Source organism: Rhipicephalus sanguineus, chromosome 11 (assembly GCF_013339695.2).
Source record: "Rhipicephalus sanguineus isolate Rsan-2018 chromosome 11, BIME_Rsan_1.4, whole genome shotgun sequence".
NCBI classification, from domain to species: domain Eukaryota; kingdom Metazoa; phylum Arthropoda; class Arachnida; order Ixodida; family Ixodidae; genus Rhipicephalus; species Rhipicephalus sanguineus.
The window spans coordinates 38,355,854-38,379,706 of NC_051186.1; the positions used below are offsets into that span (position 1 = coordinate 38,355,854).

A 23,853-nucleotide genomic window follows, 5' to 3' on the forward strand; every position below is an offset into this window, starting at 1 on the left:
GTACGAAAGGAGAGAGAAAGCTCTTAAATGTAGCGTGTGGCAAATCCCTGTAACTCCACTCGTGCTTGACAGGTTCTAAAAATTTTTGCGGCAGTCGATTCAAGAGGCAATAAATTCCTTTAATGAAACTGTTCATTGATTACTTGGAGAAGCTTTGCAGGACCCCTTGAATGAACTAAAGGCAGTGGCACGACTTCTTCTTTGGCCTCTCATTCTCCTGGTTCCCTTGCCACACGCATATTCCCTTGCTGATCGCCCTCCCAGTTTGTTCCCTTCGATTACGACGATGGCGGTGTTCACTTAATCCGTGATCAGTGGGAAATCCACTATCACCATCGGCTGTCACAGTGACAACGTAAATCAAAACAAAGGAACCAAAAAACTAAAATTCAGCCAGTTTCATGCTGTGAAAACCGTCGGACAGTGAATTTGTAAGCGCACGAGTGGTTTATCACAATTAATGTAGTTAATGAAAGTCCAAATTGCCTTCCCGGTATTTTGTACCAAAATTCATCATTTCGAGTATCATCATCATCATTCCGAGCATCATCATCATCATCATCATTTCGTTTTATTTCTTTATTCACTCCCCCCCTGGTCATGTGACCTGCTTGATGCCTAGTACTAAGACGACAATGATGGCACAGGGTAGACTAAGACGGCTTCTCTGTAAAAGTGCGGCCATTGCCGCTCTGATGCTCACTCTCTCGTCTCCATGGAGAAACGGCATAGGCAACCACTTCACACTGCTTCACCAATAAGGAGGCACAGATAGGCTCCGGACTTCCACGCCTGCCCTCGCTCACAGGCTCAGGCCATAGAGTTTCCGACAATATACCTAGAGGGAAAGAACTCTGGCTCTGCGATCATTCAGCCACCATGGGAATGATGGGTAGTACGTGGATTCGCCTAATCTTCGTGCTTGTGGCTTGAAGCCTTGACGCACTTCTGGCTTTGTTTATTGTTGTGTTTTGGCATTTGTTTCGGATAAAAGAATGGATCGTTGTGAACTTCCTGACCCGGCTGAACATTTGCTGAACTTCGCCTTGCGACAAAGTGGCTGCAGGCAACACAGAGCCAAATGGACCCGAAAGAACGAAGCTTATATAAACAAATCCATGTACTACCCATCATTCCCATGCTGGCTGCCATAGACCCTAGCACCAAATTTCCCTCTAGTGTATTATTAGGAAACTCTATGGCTTAGGCAGTGAGGTGAAAAGACATCACTAGTTCTGGTTTTTTCGGGAGAGCGTAGTCCCACATGCATGTATTGCATGTTTTGAAGCAATGGCGCAGTGTGATCATACTGGATGACAATAGCAATGACCTTGCATTGCACATTATAATGAAGGTGATGTTGCGGTGATGACTTGAAACACTGCCACACTGGCATTCATTGCATTTGTGCTCTGTTAGCTAACAGTCTCGTTCAACGCAATCTGCTTCCAGATGGAGTTTACCGCAACACTAATAGCAGTGAACTGCCCAAGATCCCGGCCCTCACGGTCAACTATAACTTCGCTAAGAAAGTGCTCGAGTGAGTACTGGACCAAATGTATATTGCAACTGCCGCAAGACGTTGCTTTTCAACGCTAAATTTAGAATCGCCTGCCAATTTTGAATACCACCAAAGTCACTTGCTGTGAAGGGTTGATGATATCGATCCAGACTAACCAAAGTTCTATAGAGCCAATATATCATTGAATGCAATTAAGGGGATGCTTAACGAGAAAGCAATTTCTCTCATATTGTTTAACTTAACCTTTCACAATACCAAATGCACCACCACTGCAGCGAGAAGATGCTTGGTAGACGGGAAAACACACGAAAAGAAAATACAAGTGGAGAAGCCACCTGAAGTTCTCGCACCTGCTTGTCGTGACGTTATATATTTTGACGATGTATTGGTACAAATTATGAGGTGTTATAGGGGAGCAAGAGACTTAACACAGCCAGCTTTCAAGAAAATTTATAGACACAGTGTAGCCTAAAATAAGAAAAAGACTTTAAAATTCATGACATCACACTGGAATTCAGCTGCTGAAGTTTAGGTGAGAAATTCAAGACTGAAACTTTCACTTTTGTTCTTTTTGTTATTGTTGCTAATATCGAGCTTATAATGACAAAGTTAATGCCGATGGAGTTAGTTATTGAAGAATAATTTATCAGTCTGAATTTATTTAGTTTTGAACTTTAAAAGAAGCACATGTGGAGATGGTTACTTGTAGGCACACGAGGTATCATGCTCAGTGTCAGAATAGTCCTTCAATCAGGTGATGATACTTTATCCTTTGCACTGGAATCTTTTATAATATTTACAGGTTCGTTTAAGTACATCACGCATCCTAAACTTTCAGTGCCATACATTTTTTCAACTAAGAAGTAAGATGTGTGTCTTATACTTCTTCACTAAAGAGTACTAATACAGGCAATGAATATTTATGAAGTCTTCAAGATGTGTAGTGTAGATTCTAGGACAAATGAGGACACTGTGTTGCAAAGGGTGATGAAAATTTTGGAGGACTGCACAGTTCACCTGAAACAGCTTATTTATTGATCTGTTAATTTGTTTTTTTTTAGGCTGTGCATGTATTTCAGCAAGTGCATCATTTACAAAGAGCAAACAAGTGTGACTACCAAAAATACTTAACTTGATACTTGTTTTAGCACAGATTTCAATCATAAGACATCAATGACGTCCACTGCTGAAGCCACCTCAATTTTTCCAGAAAGCCATAGCACCAGTCTACAGACAATTCTCGCGTTCTAGAGTTTTAGGTGAAGCTGGTTATTTTGACCATTGGAAAATTCAGGCAGACCGTAGAACACAACGAATGACACTTCAATGAATTTCTGATTCGTTTCTTGTCATGCAGCCAGATGGAGGGCAAAGTGGTCAACCTCAGTGGCGGTGCTCGTCCAACTGGTCCCATCAAAGACGGCAGGTGAGCCTCTCGTCAATCAATCAATCAATCAATCAAGGCTCGCACCCGCCACCTACGAGGCCTTGACTACCACCCCGGTCGACCACCTGACTTAACGCGCTGGACGCACGGGCCTTTGCATCGACCGCTCCTGGCCTTTATCCGCGAAACTGAACTCTCTCTTTTTATTTAACTTATGCCATAGGGCATACTGGCGCCAATAAAAAAAAAAGTGGGCTGTGCTTGATTTTTCTTTAGTGGATGTCTGTTGTTCACATTACATATGGTGCCTCTCAGTTCATTTCTGTGGCCTTGCGTGCCATAACCACTGTATGATTATGAGACACACTGCAGTGGCGGACTCTGGATTAATTTCAACAATGCGGAGTTCTTTAAAACACGCCTGCACTTGAGTACATGGGTGATCTCGCACTTTGCCCCCCATCAAAATGTGGTCACCGTGGCTGGAAATTGAACCAACATCCTGGAGCCTATAGCAATTCGGCACCTTACCCGCTAAGCTACCATGGTGGGCCCACATGGTGCCTCTCAGCTGCCTGGGTCTTCTATGTACTGCTATATGTAGGGTAGACTGTGAGTGCTCTCTCCGTTTCTTTAACAGTGGTGGTCATTTAAGCATGTGACTCTGGTATTGTCAACGGTATTTGATAGACACACAGAGGCCTGGCAGAGTATAGTGCTCGTTGTGATTTGTGTGGACTTACTTCTTCTAGGAAGCTGCGGCTCATGGTGAACAGCAAGTGGGTGAGGCCCATCGTCTACGATATCATCGGTACCATCAGAGGCCGCCTGGAACCTGGTAAGCGTGCTGCTACTGTTGCACTTAACATGTCCTGTCAGATGTTTGAATTAAAAGGCCTCCTTAAAATGATGGAGTACTCTTATTTGGCTCCTGAATACAGCCAGATACACAGCCAGCTAAAGATAGCATGATGTGTGCTAACTACATTGTGGCCTCTTCTCACATATCGAACTCCCTCAGTGCATTCAACAGATTCTGCCCATTTCTCAAATCTGGGAAAATGAATAAAAGGTGTTACGCAGAACTGTTAAGGTTTCCTTTTCTGGTTTCCTTTTCTGTGCTTGGGGATTTTCTCTGAAATTGTTAGTGCCACATATATTAGATGCGAAGTATCTTAAGGCGGAGCTCAATCCGGTGGTGGTGGTGGTGGTGGTGGTGTGCGGCGTGACCACCCTCACTGCGCATGCGCATACCCTCTCCGCACACCCCCTCTCCACTTTCCCTCTCCACTTTCCCTCTCCCCTACCCCACTCCACTTTCCCTCCCCGCTTTCCCTCTCCCCTCCCCTTTCCACTCTTCCTCTGAAACGCGGGCTAGACATGCCGAAATTCTCTCCTGCGCAACCGCAATGAGCTCGAGCGCATGCGCGTCCCCTCCTCTTCTCTCTCCTCTCCTACGCTTCCCCTTCTCGCCCGCCTATCGACCGCGTTCCCCGCTCGCCCTGTGAGAATTAACGGCCAGGCTAGATGGAAAGATACGAGGCGCGTAGCGTCCCTCTTCGCGTTCCACGACGCGAGGTCGGTAGCATGCCCAACGAACGCCAACGGAACGCGATCATGCAAGTGCTTCGGCTTCGCATCGCCTCATGGTCCCCTTTAGCGGGAGATGGTGTAATTTTTTACTATGCAACTGTTGTCGTAAAACCTCTTGTACTGTAGCCAGACTTCAAGCAAAAATGAGCCCTTTCGAAAGGTATAGTGCCAGGTTTATTGAGCATATTGTGGTAGAATTTTAGTAAATGCACAAGTGACTCTGGACATCATTCTAGGTAAGATTAAGTGCTAGTTAAGTTGTTTGATTTGCACGCTGCGTATAACAGACAACCAATGTGTAACAGCATGAGTGCCAAGCCAAGGGAAACTCGGTCAAGAGCTGCGGTTAATTACATGCAGTGATCGGTTCAGGAAATGTGTTGATGTACGTACTAGAATGCATGCAACTCTTGTGGGACAATGTTAATTGGGACTCTATACATGACGTGCCTTTGGCCTGCTGCGGATTGACTGTTATCAGGCTGATTTTGACAACGTTGCCAAATAATTTGCAAGCGCACTTGTGAAATCACTGCCTTACTAGACATGCCACATTACAATCTTCTGCCTACTAACAATATTTTAATGGAAAACGACTACTGCACTTTGTAGGAGTTAAGGTTTGGAACGATATACCGTGTCAAACAAAAGAAACAAGAAGATCTTCCTGTGCACTTAAAGGATACTTTCTCCAGAAACATGAATGAACAATAACACTAGCGGACACTTTTGCTGTATTCTCTGTTTCATTACAAATCGCTTAAAAGCCTAACAAAATCATATTTGACATGCTTTACATACTTTTGTTTTCATTTTTGCTGTACAGTATAGATACAATCCATTTCATGCATGTAACATGTTGTATGGTTCTGCAATTGTTTTATCATAAATATGTTTATTTTCTTTGTGTTTTACTGTTTTTTTCCTTCTCTTGTTTTCATTAAAGTGTACTCATAAAGTATCACTTATAATATATGTCTAACCAGTGTTATGTATTTTCATGTACTAGTAAAACTTGCAATAAAAATTACACCATCTCCCGCTAAAGGGGACCATGAGGTGATGCGAAGCCGGAGCACTTGAACGATCGCGTTCCGTTGGCGTTCGTTGGGCATGCTACCGACCTCGCGTCGTGGAACGCGAAAAGGGACGCTACGCGCGTCGTATCTTCCATCTAGCCTGGCCGTTAATTCTCACAGGGCGAGCGGGCAACGCGGTCGACAGGCGGGCGAGAGGGGGGCAGCGTAGGAGAGGAGGTAGAAGGGGAGGGGACGCGCATGCGCTCGAGCTCATCGCGGCGTTGCGCAGGAGAGAATTTCGGCATGTCTAGCCCGCGTTTCAGAGGAAGAGTGGAAAGGGTGAGGGGAGAGGGGAAGGGGTGAGGGAAAGTGGAGAGGGGAAGGGAGAGGTTGAGTGGAGAGGAGGTGTGTGGAGAGGGTATGCGCATGCGCAGTAAGGGTGGTCACGCCGCACACCACCACCACCACCACCGCCGGATTGAGCTCCGCCTTAACATACTTCGCATCTAAAATATGATGATGATGAAACAGAGTGCTTTTGCGCAGACCGGTACAGTATTACGGGAGCCCACCATGATGCCTGGGTATACGGCACCATCGACCCGTCATCGTCGACCGCCAACATCCTCGAGCTTAGTCGATTGTTGGGCCAGCATTTGAAGCGTGGCTGGCGACCACGGCGCACGGTGGTGTTAGCCATCTGGGCCGCGGAAGAGATCGCCATAGCGGGATCTGGCGAGTGGGTTGAGGTATGATTTCATAGGAAACATTCTCTTGAATTACCTTGTCTTGCAACCATTTTCGTGCCTCCCAAAGGAGAAAAAAAAAAAAAAAAATCGCTACCCAGGCAATCTATACAGATGGTTAAACAGAGAGACGTTTATGACGTGCTGGTGTCTTTCGAAGTGTCTTCTGTTGTAGATTTTCATTTCTCTATAACCATAGTGAAGAGATGCGTGCTTCAAACTTTGCATTTGGTGACGTTGGATTTCAAGCATACTGAGAACCCCTAAAGAATTTTATGGGTAGCAATTCATGCTGAGGGTAGCAATTATGGGTAGCAATTATGGGTAGCAATATGGGTAGCAATTCATCGTCCCTAGCTATACATGCCGACAAAACCTGAATAAGACATGTGCAAGCATGAAGAGCCTTCAAGGCAGCGTGTGCTAGCATTGCTTCTTGATTATAGTAGTTTCTGCGGACTCACGGACTCATGGATCACCACATTTTCCACCTCCTAGCCTTGTAAAACTTCACTGTAAAACATTCTGGGGTTCTACGTGCCGAAACGGTGATGTGATTACGAGGCATGTTATAGTGGGGTGCACTGGATCACATTTAACCATCTGAAGTTCTTTCATGTGCACCTAAACGTAAGCACGTAGGTGCTGTTGCGTGTTACCCCCATCAAGTCGGGCTACCATGGTTACAAATTTAACCCATCGCTTTGTGCTTTGCAGCAGCATAGCACCTTAACCACTAAGCAGGTCTAAAAACTTGATATAATTTCCCCTTTAAAAATTTTTATGCCATGCGACGCAACCTATTTTTCTACCATCACAAAATTAGGCCAAGACACTTGTGCTAGGCTTGTGCGAATAGTAAATTTTAAGTTTGAAGTGAATAGCGATTTGGTCGAATAATTTCAAAACGAATTCGAGTAGTATATATCACATATTATAAAGAAAAGTTTGCATATTTGTTATGGCCCAACTAGCCCGCGCAATATTTTTTAAAAATTGAAACAAGGCATAAGCAAATGTCATTCTCTTTGGTTCAAAGGACGTGGAAGCAACTTTGAATAGTAGTAGATTTTGACTTTCGCTAGAATGCAAATGGTAGCCTGTAAAGTACGTTACGCTTTAAAATTTACTATACTTAGAGCATATAAGCCGGTATAACGAGCTTTTAAACTTAAAAAACGGTGAATCGATGTCAGGGTAACATGTTCATTTAACCTCAAAGTGGGGCTTTGCGGCAGTGCGGATTTCCCCTGGACAGGCTGTATTCACGGTAGAACATCCCTACATTGCAGTGAAACCACCTTTACGGGGGTTACGCTACGGGGGTTTACGGGGGGCAATATTCGTTCAAATATTCGAACTGCTTGAATATTCACACAAGCCTAATTTGTGCATTTCAGTGCTGGCGTCAAATCGCATTACGTACTTTATTTATTTGTTTTCTTTATGGAGAGCTTTTAGAGTAACCTAAACCACTAGGTGTGCTGTGTAGTTGTAGTAGTAAAGCAGCAACACTGATGTGTTTCAAACCTTTGATAACTTTTGCATTGGGTTGTAAAATCTTAACTCATTAGGCTGTGTGGTTAGCATGATGGACAAGTGAAGTGTTATTACTCTGTTTATCTACCCGCATCTTGGTGTGGATCGGCTTCTTACTCCAGGACTATGGATTCTGCTCCACTTACGCATTAAACGTTGCAGCTCTAATGGTCCAGAAGCAGGCGCTTTCAAAGGTGTAAGATGTTTTTCAATCGAATTGCAAGGCTTCCGTGTTCTGTCAAAATTTTCCTGCGGTACTGCGCGCTATTTTTGTTCGAATTCAGCAGAACACCACATTATTTGTTCTCACATTTTCTTTTTGACTTAGGAGAAGCTGCTACTTCTCAACCGCGGAGGCGTGGGCTACATCAACGTAGACAACTGTGTCTCCGGTCAGTGAGTCTCTACAACGAAGCCATGGAAACCGTGGATGAAATTGACTGTTCCTCTTGATTAAAACGTAGAAACAATAAGAAGGAAATGAAAGCAAATTAAAAGACAGCATGTTTTTGGTGGGGGTCAAACACGCATTGGCATCATTACAATTGCGATGCTGTAACAATGAACCTTTCGCTGTGACAATCGTCTGGCAAAGCGCTTAGTTAACACTTGCTTCTTTTGCATTCTGCAGGGATCATGTTTTTCGCCTACGCCTCGCCTGTGCTGAAGAACTTCCTCGTGGATACAACCAAACACGTGCGTATTTCTCGTGCCCGAATGCAAACCCAGTCATTTCATTGGGAACAAGGGCCTGTATCCGAGCTAGCTGGCAAGGCAACGTTTTCGAGCGTGTGCAGAACAACCGACAGGGCAGCCTATAGAACACAGACGTACAGATCAGTCTGTGTCCATCTTACTGTCTGCATCTGCTGTTCTCTCTGTTGCATTGTACATGTTCAAATATTCAGTAGGAAAGCTTTGTCGCGAGCACGCAGACACGATACAAACGCCTAACAAATGCATAGTCCGTGAAGGTGATCAGACAGGCTAGATGACACCTCAAGTGTAGCAGCCTGAGTTCATGAACGGTATCTAACCGATGAGATTTTCACGTGGCTCAATCTTTAGGGCTTGATGTCCTTTTTTAACAAGAATTATATTTGCTTTTAAACATATTGTCACATTATATTGTAATGACAGCACTGAAACCTTGTATGGCTTGTATGTGCCAGTATTTTCGGTTCCACCTAGCCTAGACTGCACACAGTATTCTGCTGCATGAAGCTTGAATGTTGTCATTCTTGTAGAAAGTTAGGCATTGTTGCCAGTGTCGAAGCACCTTGTGCCAAGAGTAACATACCTATACCTGAAGGAACTCAATATTTTATTATGAAGGCTTTTCTGTGATAAGCAATTTTCTAGGATCTTGTAGAACAAAAAATTTTCTAGGAACTGTTTGATTGTCATTTTCCAGGAGATGCACCAATGATACAAAAAATATTCACACATAAGCATGTGATATTCATGTAATCTGCTATGCTGCTGCCAAAATGCTATTGCCAAAATATTGCAATGACCTGATCTTATGTGACCATCTTCTGCGTCACGAACATCACACACAAAAAAACAAAGCCGAAACTATTATAGACAATGCCTTCTACAGCAAATTAAGTAGGTTGCTTGGAGGCTTGTAGTATGTTGTTTAGTGTTCTGAGGCTTGGTAACTTCATTTAGTGCAAAAACAATCAAACAAAAGTAGAGATTTTCATAATTAATTTTTATGACTGTCTTCTTGTCTCGATTAGCCACTTTCTGTAAAGGCATGTGATGTTCGCAATAATCTATGATTAAATTAGATTTCTACTTGCATACTGCTGGCACTGGCTTACTGTTGGCTAGCACTGGCTAATGTTGGCTATCGGCTGAACAGCAACATTTTTTTCATTCAATGGTTTTATTTTATTGATGTAAATTGGTACTACAGACAAGTTTATGCAAATGTGGATGCACCTCTGAATGTGATGGCAATACTTTAGGCATTGCTTGAGAACGAGTTGCCGCCATGCAGGTGCCATTCAACGGCACCCAGACTCTGTACGACTACTGGTACAACTATGAGCACGAGTACGAGCGCAAGCACAAGGACGCCACGGGAAAGACTAAACTCAAGTGAGCACCCGGCTGGGGCAGTTTGTATTTCGATGAGCACGTGCAGCTTGCACAAGGCGCGGTACTTGTGACAGCTGTGGTAGCAGCAGCATAAGTATCGCTATCAGAGAGTATTTATGTACTACTGCGGGATAGGTAATGTGTGATTGTATTACTTATAAAGAACAATCTCATGTGGAAAGGAAAAACTACCTTGAAGTTGATAGCTAGCTAGCCATCAATCATGACATTCATCGTCATCACTTTGTCTTTTTCAGTCAATCAATCAATCGATCACTCAAGTGAGCAAGTTTTGGTGTCTGCCTGACTTGTGCAGCTAAGTTATGCAGTCTCCAATCACTACTGTAGTTTATTGTACTGCAGCTGCATATGATACCTTAAGTCCTTTAATGCTGTTCTTCCTTGTACATGAGGTACTTGCTTTGCCAATGGAAGTCTTTGTTGCCCTGCTAAGCTCAAGGATTTCCAGTTGCAACAGCCACTTTCAATGTGGGCAAAGTGTAAGAACACCTGTACTCAGATTTAGGTGCACGTTAAAGAACCTCAGGCGGTCAGAATTAACCCATAGTCCCACCACTGTGGCATGCCTCAAAATCATATTGTGGTTTTGTAATGTAAACCCCAGAAATTACCGCTATTACTGTTAAAAGTATGAGACTGAGTTGAGCTTTTTCTTTTTTATTAGTATTATGTTTTAAAAGCAGCAATAGCAGCCCATGCACACTGAGAACTTGCTCTGCACGTCTGCCCAGGGTGTACCTGACCCACGGAGGGATGGACAACTCGGCCTTCAATTTCATTGCCGGGATTCCTTCGGCTATCTTCACCTTCCGGCCCGACAAGGTAAGTCCTTTGAAAACGTTCAGCCTTGCTGCTTTAGTACAGTTGTACAATGTAGTACATGTACTCATGCAGTAATGAAGAAGGTTTTGAAACTATGTGAAACTGTTACAGCACATCTTCATTTGTTAATGCAGAACAGTAAAAAAAAATAATAATAGTAAGAAAAGTTCGTGCTATTCCAACTAATTGATGCGATGCCTTCCTGCAGAATAAATTCAAGCTGGGCTCTTACTCTGCCTACCACACGGCGTTCGAGACGATTCGTCTGTTTGAGACCCTGATCGATCCGACCTACCACTTTATGGAGACGTGCACTCGCTTCAACGGGATGCTGACGCTGATACTGGCCGATGCGGAGCTCCTGCCCTACGACTTCCGCACCGTCGCTCAGGAGATCTCGAACAGCGTCGCCAAGCTGTCCTTGTACCGCGAGCAGCTTGATACTTATGAGGCACCCATGGGTGGGTGGTGTTCAGATGTCCAGCCAATGTTGGAACTTCCAACGTTAGGTCCATTAACCTTAGCTTCCAACGTTGGTTCCCATGGTTCTGCCAACGTTCAGACGTGGAAGTCGGCCATCCGTTCACAGGTCCTGGGCAGGAAAGAGGTGACACGGAATGAACTGATGGTTAATAGTGCATTGCTGTGGGTGAGCGGTGTGCTTTCAAAAAGGCTACACAAGAAATTTTGACAAGCTTCCTAGCTGAAGCCACTAAAGAGAAATGATGATTACTGTGGTGGCAAAGCACGTGCTCTTCTGTGTACTGACACAAAAATTTTAAATCTTTCGTTTTTGTGTCGCAATAAGTAACTAAAGACACATGCAATGGTGGGAAACCTCGTTTGCTTGGCAGGGGCGACACGCACACACACACTTAGTCCCGTACGTGAGAAAAAGCCTGATGCACCGATTGTTACTTTCGGCATCAGCTTAAAATTATGCAAGATACTCGCGCAAAAATGAATTATATCATTAGGCTATGACATCTGGTGCAGGACAGCGAATAACTGGGCTAATTGGTGTAAACTTGTGTTTTTTTAATGGGGAAAGCGTGAACATGCGCAACAGATGTGAACAAGTTGTGCTTTTGTTGGCTGTTGATCATGTCTGTTGTGTGTGCTTGCACTCTCAAAGAATGTCTAGCAAAGCCATATTTGGCATAGAAATACATCCACAAATTCATTAAAGCGTGCACACTGATGTTGCGAAGCAAGTTGTGAGTGCTTTGTATACAATGACTCCGATAATTTGTTGTACCTTATGTTTGTAATTGAAGTACATTAGTGAATTATAGTATGTAAGGAAGCACACCAACTAAATCCAAAATGTTCTTCACTGATATTATATGCAGGTACTGCATATAACAAAGGCGCTTTTTAAGTAGCATTCGATTGTATGAGCTTGACTGTTTAGATCTCCTTACAGTGATATTCACTAGTGGAGCTGTGCAAGGCACATTGGCCATTTCCCGCTCCTTTTTAAATCTTGCTAACTTTTGTTTTTGTTTCTTTCCCAGACTGGCTGCTTGAGGAGGTGGCTCTGTACGGCAAGGCAGCCCAGAGTTGGCACGACTGGCTGGCAAAAGCGAAGCTAGGGTGAGCACCCTGGCTTCAGCTCAACTGTACGAACCTGAAACACAAGTGCAAAATGCAAGTGGTCTGCGCTGGTGCCATTTTGTTTGGTTCCAGTGCCAGTCCTACACACTTCGCACTTGAACGAAAGAAGGGGAATGGATAGGGAGCTTGTTTCTTTGTTAGACAGACGTGGGTCTTAAAAATAAGCTTTCTGTATTAGTTGGGTGAACTGAATGAAATTTAATACACTTGTTCAATTTTTTCTGCAGATTCCAAATCTCCTAAGTGTATTTTTAATAGCTGCGTTGGAACAAAATATATGCAATTTTTAAAATATGTATTTAGCATATTTCTTAGGAGGCTTCTTGACAACTTCACGTTTTGTCCAACACAAAAACGAAGCATGTTGCAAGATTGCCAGAGAGCTGGTCTATAGCTGGTAATGCTAATTCGATTGTTTTCGACAAACTTCGAATGCAAAATAAATGGATACAAACATGAGCGAAAAACTTTTGCTGCATGCTATTTGATTGAGAATTATAATTTAATGAACAACAGTATAAAAAAATAAATAGCATCACCGGCTAGACCAGCCCCCCCCTTCCTGCTTTCTCTCCACCTCACCCTTACTTCCCTTTCCCACCCTTGCTATACTATACATGGCTATCTATGCCTGTATCCCCTCACCTCCTTTCCCACTTGTTATACTATGCTATACATCGCTATACTATGCTTCACTCTCTTCCCTCATCCTCCTTTGCTGGGTTGCAGACAGTACTGCACCTGTTTAAATTCGGCTATTACGCATTTTTAGAATAGGGCACGTAGAGATGGCGTTCGTTGGGTACACTACACTATTTGCATTACTTAACAAGAGTACCCAAGAGGATAGTGTATGTGGTGACAAACGCTAACGTAAAGCTTTGTGTACTTTATTCTAAAACTCTCTAATAGGGAGTTTTAGAATACAGTATGCAAAGCTTTGCGTTAGCGTTTGTCACCACTGTGCATGCGTTATGCGCTATCCTCTTAGGTGGGTACCCACGTTAAGTGACTGAAATAGTGTAGCACACCCAGCGAATGCTATCTCTGCGCACCCGATTCTAAATCTGCCTATTAACATCTCCACTGAAAAAGCAACTGAAAATTCTCGTGTCGGTACCCCTTTAAAGAACTTGTGCTCGGCAGGGAGGACGATCGGCGGCGAGTCAACGACCGCATGATGCTGGTAGAACGCGCCCTGCTGAGCCAGGCATCCCTGGAGGGGCGGCCGACCTTTCGGCACCTGATCTTCTCGCCCCAGCTGTCCAATGCGTACGCGGGCACAGGCTTTCCCATGGTGCATGACCTTGCGTACCGGGCTGGACGACTGCCCGTTGAAAAGCAGGGGCCCATCTGGCGCCGCGTGCGGGACTTCCTCAACCAGGCCTGCATCGCCGTGCGGAATGCTCGGATCCTGCTCGACCCCGACATGGCAATACCCGCTGGGACTCATTTGAGCAATACTCGTTTGAACGTAACGTAAACAGAGAGAAAGAGAAAGAAAAAGAACTCTTTCGGATTGCGTTAAGGTCTGAACAAAGCGTACTTCTATCCTTTGCGATTGCGTTGGAAATCTCCTGAGCAAAGCTTACTCCCATCCTTTGGCTAAAGGTTAAAACCTTCTGAACAAAGTGTAGTTCTATCCTTTCGGATTGCGTTAAAATCTTCCTTAACAAAGCGTACTTCCACCCTTTCAAATGGCCCTTTTACAGTCGTGCTGTTGAGGATGCTGCTAATACAATAGCCATACAAGTGAATGTTTAAATCTTCAAATGTTTAATGGGGAGGGTAAGCTGGGTTGCATTAGTGTAAATATGTTAAGTACATACGTTGTTGAAGGTTGGATGCCAACCACGGAGACTCGCACTAAGATACATTGTTTATGCACTTGTACAATATGAAAAAAATAAAAGCAAATTTTATGAGAGAAGGTTTTAGAAAACTCACTGGGTCCCAATGCATTCACCTAAGATGACTTGAAGGCAAAAGCCACCCGGTACACCATAATTCATTATTTTTTGAAGTACCAACCACAAGTCTGTAAGGAAATGTGCACCACTATGTAGCTAAACAGTGTTGATGCTGTGGCTGGTGATGATGATGAATTATGGCTGAGACCTTTGTAACGGGTGAGCAGGTTTAAAGCAATCACTTGTTACGCACAATGCACGTGGTGTAACCCCTCAACTGACTCGACACCTGTATACTGGCTTTTTCTGAAGTTGTAAACACTGGCGTGGCTCTGTGGTGGAATGCGTGCCTGCCACGCAGAGTGCCTGGGTCCGATTCTGGTGTAAATCATGGTTATTTCTGACTGTGCATAAGGTAACATGTTTTTGTACCGTACACCACGTTTCTTAATGCCAGTGTCTGAACTTAAAGCTTTTTCCTTAAGAAACCAGAAGAGATTAAAATAAAAAAAGTATACTGGTGGAAATGGCTCCTTGAAGGTCCCACACCTTTTTTTTTCACTGTGACCATCGTGGATTCTGATGGTGCCCACTCGGGCACTACTTATCAGTGAACTACACTGTATCCTAAAGGAATATAGCCACTTTGCAGACTTCAGCTTGAACTCGTTTAAATGAAATGTCATCAGTATTTTATTTAATCTTTCACGCACTTCAAGAATATCTTGTCGACACATCAGTAGCTGTCTTCGCACTTGCTGGCCTTGATGCAGCTATGCGCATCAAAACTCTTTCAGAAAATTGTCATTTTGTAGAAATGTAAATAAAGAAAGGCACTCTGAAGCTCATTTTGGGCTCTTCCAAACAACGCACGAAAAGCCTATTCATTCTTTAAACACGTCTTTGATGACACTCTTGTTGTTAAGGATCTCAATCCAGTAGCCATCGGGGTCTTGGATGAAGGCGATGTTCTTCATTTTTCCTGCAGAAAGTGAGATGAACATTAGAGTTCTCACCACGACTTATTGGGAAATGGTGGTTGCACTCAAGCCCTAGCACATTGCCAAGACGTAGGCAGCTGGACAAACTTAAACGAGTCCTTAACCACCCCTCATGTCTGGGGAAAAAAGCACATGCAACAGAAAGCAGACATTGCTATGAACAGCTCAGCCAAATCTTGCAGCAATGCAAGGTGCCCTCTCTTCATACAGAGGACCTGTACACTCTTTTTGGAGGGCCGTTGCACAGCAGATTGTTGATATTGCCTGATAGCCGACATAAAACAAGAGCTGCGTTTGGATCAGATGCACTTCTTGCCACGGGATGCTGCGCTCTATCATGATCTAAATTTACACAGTAGCTACACTAGTGCACACCAGGATCACAGGAGAGAGCAATCGCGTTTCGTGATGTGTACGCGACACTTGATCATCTGTGATTGCGAAAGCAATGAGAACCAGGCGTTCCCTTTGATATTTGTACATCCTGTATTTTGGCAGCTGTGTGCAACAAGCCCGCATGGTCATAAACATCTCACCTTCGTGAGGCTTCTTGACAAACTTGACGCCGAGCTTCTCAAACCGGGCGCACGCTTCTGCGACGTCGGGAACCATGATGCCAATGTGGCCTGCACACCCAGTTGAGAGATGCTTTAATGCCAAGTTGGCATTCATAAAAGCACTAGTCAATTATAGTGATGTTATTCACTGACCGAATCCTCTAGGAGCAGTGTTCCCATTGTGATAGCCGCCCTCCTGGATGATCCTCCCAGTTGCTGCAAACTGTGGCATAAGAAATCAGTGACTCATGTCTCACAATATGACTCATGCCCATGAGTAGGACTGGGCACAATGAATGCCATGAATGGTGCACAATAAAACAGTGAGAGAATGTCTTGTAACATCAGAATAAAAGAGCAAGGATAACTGCTAGCTGAATTTTTTTACAGGTCATATGTCGTTGAAAAAATTAGATTTCGTAGTCAGCAGCAATACTTTCCAGACACAACAGTATGAAAGGCACAGCTTCTGTAACATAGTAGGCACTAAGCTGACACTCTCCTAATGACAACTGGTTTGGTGTTGGCGAAGATAAGCTGCGATTACTAGTTGGAAATGTAAGGAATGTGTTTAAAAGACATGGATGAATGAACAAACAAGTCGCTTCGGTGCACTGTACCCTGAACTTAATAAATTCATTGAAATCTTATTCACTTAAATTCAGCTATTCTGGTGATAAAACTGCAGATACAGGTTAATTCCATGCATTTTTTTGGCATTGCAGACTCTGTAGGCACAGAAGTTATAACTGTACTATGAATGGCTGATATTTTATAAAGGGGGCAGAAGATGAATATGACAGGAAGTTGATGTGCATGCATGCATGTGGCCTTTAACAAAATGCCACAATCGTGGCAGTTTGGGTGTGTTTGTAAGACATGACCAATAATGTTTATTAAGTGCAGAACCAGACAAGGACAGAATAGAACACGCAGCGCCGGTGTCTTGCGTGTTCTTTTCTGTCCTTGTCTTGTGCGCGTAAATATTATTTATTGGTCAAACATGGCACCTTGGAACAGCTCAATTTGTATTAGCCAAGTCGCAAAATCTGTCCTATCCTGCCAAGGTGGTTGCATTCGTGAAAGTTTATCTTGCACAAAAACGTTTCCTCGTGGGCCGGTAATAGGCAGCCTTCCACTTGCAATGATGAGTGCCGTAGCAACGACCAGTCAAAGATTCCTAGTAGCATGAACCTTATCATAATGTTGAAGCAACACTGCGGGAATATTTGCAACGTTCAGGCAACAATTCGTGCTGCTAGGGACGATGCTTACAGCACATCAGTTTTGTTGAATATGGGCACCAACGTGGCAGGTGTTGCAAAGTCACATTTCCTAGACTGTGTTCGGGCAGCGCTAGAGAAATGGAAACTGGAAACTCAGCGTAAAAATATAAAGATGTGCCCACTACGCTGTATAGTGTTTTATCTCCCCAAAATGGTGCAAGTGCTTCTTTCATGACGTTGCCCGATTTGTGCTTACAGGCATGACCACACCAACAACTATATTGCAAATATTCCAAGACATGAGCTAAAGTATTATGGCCAGCAGTGTGCACGCACACAGCAGCATCGTTTTACATGTTATCTGTTAGAAAGTCTTCGATAACCCGATAACCTTCACAGAGTGATTACATTTAGTGTATGTCAACACGCCCTTGATTACATGTGATGTTATATCGAGAGGTTCGTTATAAAGCGGCTACAAGGTCGGACATGTTGGTTTCGTAACCACAGTTTGCAGGCCGCACGCGGAAAACACATTTTACGGTTGGAAGCAACGAATGTGCGTTATCTTAATAGCCCACATTCCACGTACGCTGGGACTGCCGGGTTTTCAAATAACAATGTCCTTGGTCAGAGCTTCGTAACTATGTCCGCAAATGTATCGTTATCGCGCACGCGCTCGGTGCATTCCACGACATGCGTGTCAAGCGGGGCTGCGTACTACATTATCTTCATGTCCCACATTTTTGCGGCATATTTTCCGAGCGCACACGCGCCGTTCGCAAATACGTCGGCAAACTTTGCTGAACTCCTCTCCCACTCGAAGCGCGCGATATCGAACAGAGGGCTCCGGCCAGACTCGCAACGTCCGTCAACAGTTGCCTGACGTAACACGAGCGGTATTTTTCCGCACCTCCCAAGTGTGTACGCGCTCCCAAACTTCGGCCGCGGGACACGTAAGAGGGTGTGTTTACCGCTGGACAAGCACACACACTCACTGCGTCAACTCGATAGTAGCCTTGCGGCCGAAGGCCCACTCTGCGCGTTCTTGCGGGGAGTTGGTCTTAGGCACCGACTCCTCGAATCCAACGAAGTAGAGCGAGAACTTCATCTCGGGAAAGTCTAGCTTCTGCAGCAGCCTCATGCCGAGCACGCGAGTGTAGAAATCGAGCGATGCCTTGGGATCCCTGATGCGGTACATGGTCTGCTGCATGATGAAGCCCCGCGTCGACGGGTCCGGCTCGGAGCAACACTTCTCCGCCTCCTGATCGCTCAGGCAGCCGGACATTTTTCTCCCTATTATATTTTTCTTCGGTGCGGAGCAGCAAATGGGAGCAGGAACACCTTGGAAAGGAAGCAGCCGGCTGAATCGGGTGTAAAGACAAGACCTGGGCAACAAGTTCATCGAAAGGTAGCGGCGGAGAGAAGTGCGCCGACCGCAGCCCCCTCGACCGGAGCTCTTTTACGGCGCTAGTCGAAACACTGCGCTTTAAACTCCAACTCAATAGCGTAATTAATAAGGGGTGTCTCACAGAGTGTTGCGCCATCTATGTGCAAAGTAAACAACTATTAATTGAAAATAATTTTTAAGTTAACGATTACTTTAGCTTGTTCGGATTGACGTAGGTAACAAGGCAAGTTGTCTGTGAAAACTTGTGAGTTTACTTGTTGGTTTTCGAAACGCGGACTGAACCATAGAGTTTCTCAACTGGCACGGCGCCGCGGCCCGGCGACGGCTTCCTGTGCGCGCGAGTCCGGCCTTCGCTGCAGGCAAGCGGATGGATGTGCGCGCAGTGGGGCATTATGGCCCTGCTGCTCGCCGCCTTTGCCGTCGCGCTCGCCCTCGCTTCGGCTGCGGGCCCACAACAGGTGAGACGCGGGTAGCGACACCTGGCACACTACTCTTCGTGCACGCGATCACAAAACGCGCGCACGTGCTGATCGGTTTGACGAGACTGCGTGCCGCCTGTGCGCGTTGGTGCGTGTGTGTGTATACGTAGTATGCTTTACCTGCTGTGCTTCGTGCATGAGGGCCTCTCACCGCGACAGTTGTCATTTCCTTTCGGCGTCACACGACACGTGACGTGCGGAAGGAGACGGGGTGATTAAAGCAGAGCGTTTTAAACCACAGCCCATGTTTACAGGTGGCTGAACGCGGCGATTTCCTTGCGGCTGGGCTCTAGCCGTTCTGTGTACGCGAGCATCGCGGCCGTGAGCGGTCATCGGCGGTAGAGAAACAAACAAAAACAAAACGGAGAAGTTGTTTCTTCTTTCTGCGAAACCACTCGATCGCCGCGAGCGGGTTCGCCGTTTCGGACAGCTCATATCTGTAGCGCCTCTTCGCACAGGTTTAACGCTCGCTATTGAAACAAGTGGGGAGATTCGTTCGCCCCTTTCATGGGTCGTTATATACTTTTTTTCTTTCTCGCCGTGCGCGTTTTAACGACGGTCGCTTCGAAGTACAAGAGAGATGGTCGGTGTCCCGCGGCTGGAAGTAATTAAGGCGCGCTAGCTGCGTCGTGCTCTCCCACTCTGAATGGGTTCATATTGTGCGGCACGCGGTATCTAACCTTGAGCTTGGCAAGCGCGGAAAACCGAGATATGTTTTTTTGAGGTTGACACATTGCCAGCGATGCGAATGCCGGAACGAATTGACAAGTGTCGTACGTGCGTCGATGGGGTTCTCGTTTGCTTTAGTTCTTATCTATCGCAGTTCAGAATCTGCATTGCCATTTACACTGCTTATTATCGCTAAATTAAGGCCGTAAGTACCTCATGAAGCAGTTAGAGTAAGACATTAAACTACCCAATTACATGCTGTTAATTGAAAGTTGCACATTGTGCTGTACTTTCTAGCTGACATCTTGTATGAGTGCTTACAGGTGCTACTCTCGCTTAAAATATGCTGAACTAGAGAAACACAAGATGTTATAGACTACAGAGCCCTCTCGTTATGCTTAAAAGGTGTCAGCTGTTTCACCAGACACATGCATGCCAAGAATGCTGCTCAGTCGGCTACGAATTGCTCCTGTGTGTGCCAAGCTCCGATGTTTGCTCAAGGACGGAGTCTACAAACAACACACATTGTAGCATATAGCATTGGTCCTCTTGGTTGACTTGTGAATTGGTGGAAGAAAGGGGACGTGGTGTTTGAAACTGTCATCCGATGCATTCTACATTCAATATTCTACTTGTGTTATAGATGTTTCAATGCAGACACACCATGTTGTTCAACCGTGTTGAAGACGGGAATGCCGACTTTCTAGTTACAAGATGATATTAGCTGCAACAGTTCTGTTAAGTTCGTTGTCTACGGGTCGCCTCAAATCTATGCAAACATCAAGACCTAATAACCACTGTTGCTATAATAGAGAATACTTGCTGCAGAAGGCGCCTTGATCATTTTGTCATTTCATCTTGATACGATTTGCTCAACTTTGCTTAGTGCTAGCAGACTTCTTTTTATTTTACTCATCTTGCAAAAAGCATGTAGACTATAGGCTACATGCTATAGTGCACAGAGATTTGCAAATACCATATTTTACATAGCTAGGTCAGCTGAAACTAATTTAACGACCTGTGGCGTAGCATGGCTGACTTGGAAACCGAGGCGCTGAAAGGAATCTCTGGCCAACTTGCAGGCCTTCAATTTGATAGAAGAGCACGAGTAGTGTTCGATGGACGACGATTTGGAGTGGCTTTTAAACTTTCAAAGCCAATTGCTTGTTTTGTACGCTTTGCATTCCAGTACCAAGGGCACACTGATGGTGTCGGCAGCATCCATCATCTGTCTGTTAGAATAAGCTGTAACGTTGAGCAAGCTATAATTTATAGATTTAAAAATGAAATTCTGTGACAAAATTTACGCAGCTATAATGCAGCACAGTGCATGTTTGCAGTGCCAGGCTACACAGCTTTTTCAAAACTTTGAATGATGACCTTGCAGTTCAGGCTTCTTCAGAAGTTGCTTTAAATGCTTTAATAGCAAATTAACGGTAAACATTCGGCAGAAGGCTGCCTGTTTGGGTAATAGACTAACGGAGAAAAGGAGCAAACTCCAACCAGAAATTTATTTTAGGATACCCGACGTTTCGAAGCCTGACCGGTTTCTTCTTCAGGGGTGAGACGGCCCGAGACGCACGGCGCTTATATACGTCTTCTTGCCGACACTTGTCGCAAGCCTTGACAGTCGAGGGAGGGCAATGTCCCCGTGGTGCGGTTGATGTTTCCCGCTGTCTGTTGTATATGCCACGACTCGAGGAGGAGCCGCTGGCGCAAGCTGCTTTCTTGTTCCAGGATCATCGCATCGTCAGGACTCATGCGGTGGTCAAACTTCTCGCAGTGCTCCACCACTGCGCTCTGTTCGCTGTTCATTTGACGGAGATCGTTCTTGTGCTGCCGCATTCTTTCTCGAAAGTTCTCGAAAATGCGTTAACAATAAAGTTCTTCAACAACAAATGCCCTTTTTTCACCTCGGTGCCAGTTTATCGTAGTTGCAGTAAATTGCTAGTTCAGCAGCTAAATATGGTTAAAGGAGTACTGACATGAATTTTAAAAATTTTCGGGTTATTGCTCTAAATGAAAGCACGGGTGTCGAGAACCCTAAAAAGAGTGTCGTGGTGCCTGGGGATGCATTGCATATATTTTTAATAACGCTTCTTTCAACCAGCAGTTTCGGTTTCGAGAGGGCGGCTTCATAGTGACGTGTCAAGTCTGCCCGTGACGTCACGGGCAGACTGCAACCCACGAAATATGCACCTGCTGTCCTTTGCTGTCAGTCGAACGTGGTTCATGATGAGTGAACTGTCGTCCAGTGCCTCCGAAAGCGATTTCTATGATTTAGGCTGCATGCAGAACCCGGATTTCGCAAACCAAGTGAGCTGACTTGTAACGTCATAGGGCTCTCCATGCGGTGAAGCTGCCTTGCAGATGCTGGGAGATGAAAACTTTAAAATCAAACTTAAATATTTATACGTGTTTCCTGGATGCGGTGTGGGGAGAGCGTTAACACTACATGCCAAGGAAACCAAAAACGTCCGTTTTGCTGCACTTCAAAATCGTGTCACTACTCCTTTAATTGTATGTACAGGCAGTGTGAGAAGTTATGTCAAGAAGTCCATTATTTTGCTCATGAAAGTTCCATTCTCAAAAAGGAGTGGATCTCTGTATGTCTTGTTGCACTGATGTTCAGAAGTGCTGCCAACAATGATTCCCTTATTTTGAATTGAATTGAATTGACTTTTATTTGCAACAGTATAAACAATGTTGCGGACGAGTAGGGAAGAATGAGAGTGTTCTGGCCACCCTACAGACACCCTACAGGATAAACTACAGTTTATTCTATGTACATGTGAACCTTTGAACATTTTAAAGCAGAAATTCAATTATAGAAGGCTGTCGAGTAGTACTGTAAAGGAAAGTATGAATGTCCAAAGAGTAGGTGGGAAGGGTTAAAAATACGAGGGTGGGGGGTGACACCAATATCGTATTAACTTCTGTAAGAGGCACATCTTTTTGTTTCTTTTTTTTGTACTCTTTGCAGCAGGTGGCTGTGGCATAATCGGGTAGGTGGGTTGGGGGAATTCAATCCCCCCACCTCCCCAACTACCACTAATATTACTACTGCTACTATGTTCTATGCTTACAATATTTCTCAACTGCTCTGCAGGTGCCACTATGCCCGCCACCTATGAAGAACTGCACCGGGGAGCCTGTGTGCGGCTCAGACGGGCGCACATACCCCACGCGCTGCGACTTGGAGCGTTCCCAGTGCGAGGGGAACTATGTGGCGCTAAGCCACACGGGGCCGTGCACCGAGCAAGCGCAAGCTGCAGCCGCAGCACGTTGCCTGCTCCAGAAACAGCAGAGCATGCAGCAACCGGGCTCGTTCGTTCCGGAGTGCTCGCCGGACGGCGGGTTCGAACGTGTCCAGTGCCACGAGCTGACGGGATACTGCTGGTGCGTGGACGCCCAGGGCAGGCCCCTGGCAGGATCCTCGGTTCACCTGAAAAAGCCCAACTGCACGTCCCGGCGACAGGGTTCCTTCCAGCGTAGGGCCTCACACCAGGCGCAGGCCAAGACAGGTGAAGAACAGTGTGTTAAAGGGACATGAATGAGAAATACGATTTTCCTCGTATTAGTAAATTATAATTAAACAATACCGGAAGTGTCACTTTTACGAAAAGAGAATACCCGGTAAGCAAAAAAAAAGTGCGCAAAAGGAAAATACAATTGGTGATGCCGCTGTGAAGTTCCTACACCAGTTTGCCGTGACGTCATAGATTTCGATGCATTGTTATTGCGTTCTCTAAGCCAGTCATTCGTTGTTGAAATAGAAAATAAGTTGTTCATTGTGAAAAGTAGCACTTCTTTGGGCTAGTCTTGTATTCAAGTTCACGTCTACAGCATTCTGTGTTAAACATTTCAAAATAATTGACGTGACAGTTTTGATATCTCAGTAGGTTTTCTATAGGGAAAAGTTTATATCCACCCATTTGTAGCAGAAAGCTGCAAGCAAATCTGTATGGTTTTCAGAAAGGGCTCTAATATTGAGAAAAATTCATCCAGGTCTGGGTGATTACACTGAGAGTAATCTGGGATTATGAAGTTTATAACTTAAAGGATTAAGATGAATAACAAAGTTTCATCATGATGTACCTGGCTGCTTCCTTCTTTTCTCAGGTTGTTCAAGCGTTGATCGCAGCCAGTTCAACCTCAACTTGGTGGGCATCTTTCAGAAGGAGTTTGACAGGCTTCCAAAACCTCCTGCTGGCAATGTCACAGG

At 44.9% G+C, this 23,853-nt stretch overlaps 3 protein-coding genes across 10 annotated transcripts in view; 2 read left to right on the forward strand and 1 right to left on the reverse strand.

The window, feature by feature from the left end:
* The window catches only part of LOC119374961 (N-acetylated-alpha-linked acidic dipeptidase 2-like), a 40,856-nt gene extending 26,437 nt beyond the window's left edge, over window positions 1-14,419 (forward strand). Inside the window, exons 7-17 of one of the 2 annotated variants that reach the window (XM_049420326.1) lie at window positions 1,453-1,540; window positions 2,880-2,948; window positions 3,662-3,747; window positions 6,068-6,270; window positions 8,135-8,198; window positions 8,438-8,502; window positions 9,815-9,915; window positions 10,668-10,758; window positions 10,967-11,219; window positions 12,276-12,354; window positions 13,522-14,419. In XM_049420326.1, coding sequence (XP_049276283.1) covers window positions 1,453-1,540; window positions 2,880-2,948; window positions 3,662-3,747; window positions 6,068-6,270; window positions 8,135-8,198; window positions 8,438-8,502; window positions 9,815-9,915; window positions 10,668-10,758; window positions 10,967-11,219; window positions 12,276-12,354; window positions 13,522-13,858 — 1,436 coding nt within the window. In that variant the 3' untranslated portion in view covers window positions 13,859-14,419. The remainder of the gene's footprint in view (window positions 1-1,452; window positions 1,541-2,879; window positions 2,949-3,661; window positions 3,748-6,067; window positions 6,271-8,134; window positions 8,199-8,437; window positions 8,503-9,814; window positions 9,916-10,667; window positions 10,759-10,966; window positions 11,220-12,275; window positions 12,355-13,521) is intronic. The other variant, XM_037645156.2, reaches the window with a different exon arrangement.
* Window positions 14,420-15,133: 714 nt separating this feature from the next.
* On the reverse strand, window positions 15,134-18,547 carry LOC119373436 (lactoylglutathione lyase-like). Its single transcript, XM_037643460.2, is given in 5 exon segments — window positions 15,134-15,267; window positions 15,823-15,912; window positions 15,997-16,043; window positions 16,045-16,059; window positions 18,068-18,547. Coding segments are annotated over 5 exon segments (657 nt in total). The 5' UTR covers window positions 18,475-18,547; the 3' UTR covers window positions 15,134-15,169.
* Window positions 18,548-18,747: 200 nt separating this feature from the next.
* The window catches only part of LOC119374962 (SPARC-related modular calcium-binding protein 1), a 52,219-nt gene continuing 47,113 nt past the window's right edge, over window positions 18,748-23,853 (forward strand). For 4 of the 7 annotated variants that reach the window (XM_049420327.1, XM_049420332.1, XM_049420329.1 and 1 more), the window contains exons 1-3: window positions 18,750-18,938; window positions 22,738-23,152; window positions 23,751-23,852. In XM_049420327.1, coding sequence (XP_049276284.1) covers window positions 18,852-18,938; window positions 22,738-23,152; window positions 23,751-23,852 — 604 coding nt within the window. In that variant the 5' untranslated portion in view covers window positions 18,750-18,851. Of the gene's footprint in view, window positions 18,939-22,737; window positions 23,153-23,750; window position 23,853 lie in introns of all 7 variants that reach the window. The other 3 variants (XM_049420330.1, XM_049420333.1, XM_049420328.1) reach the window with 2 other exon arrangements.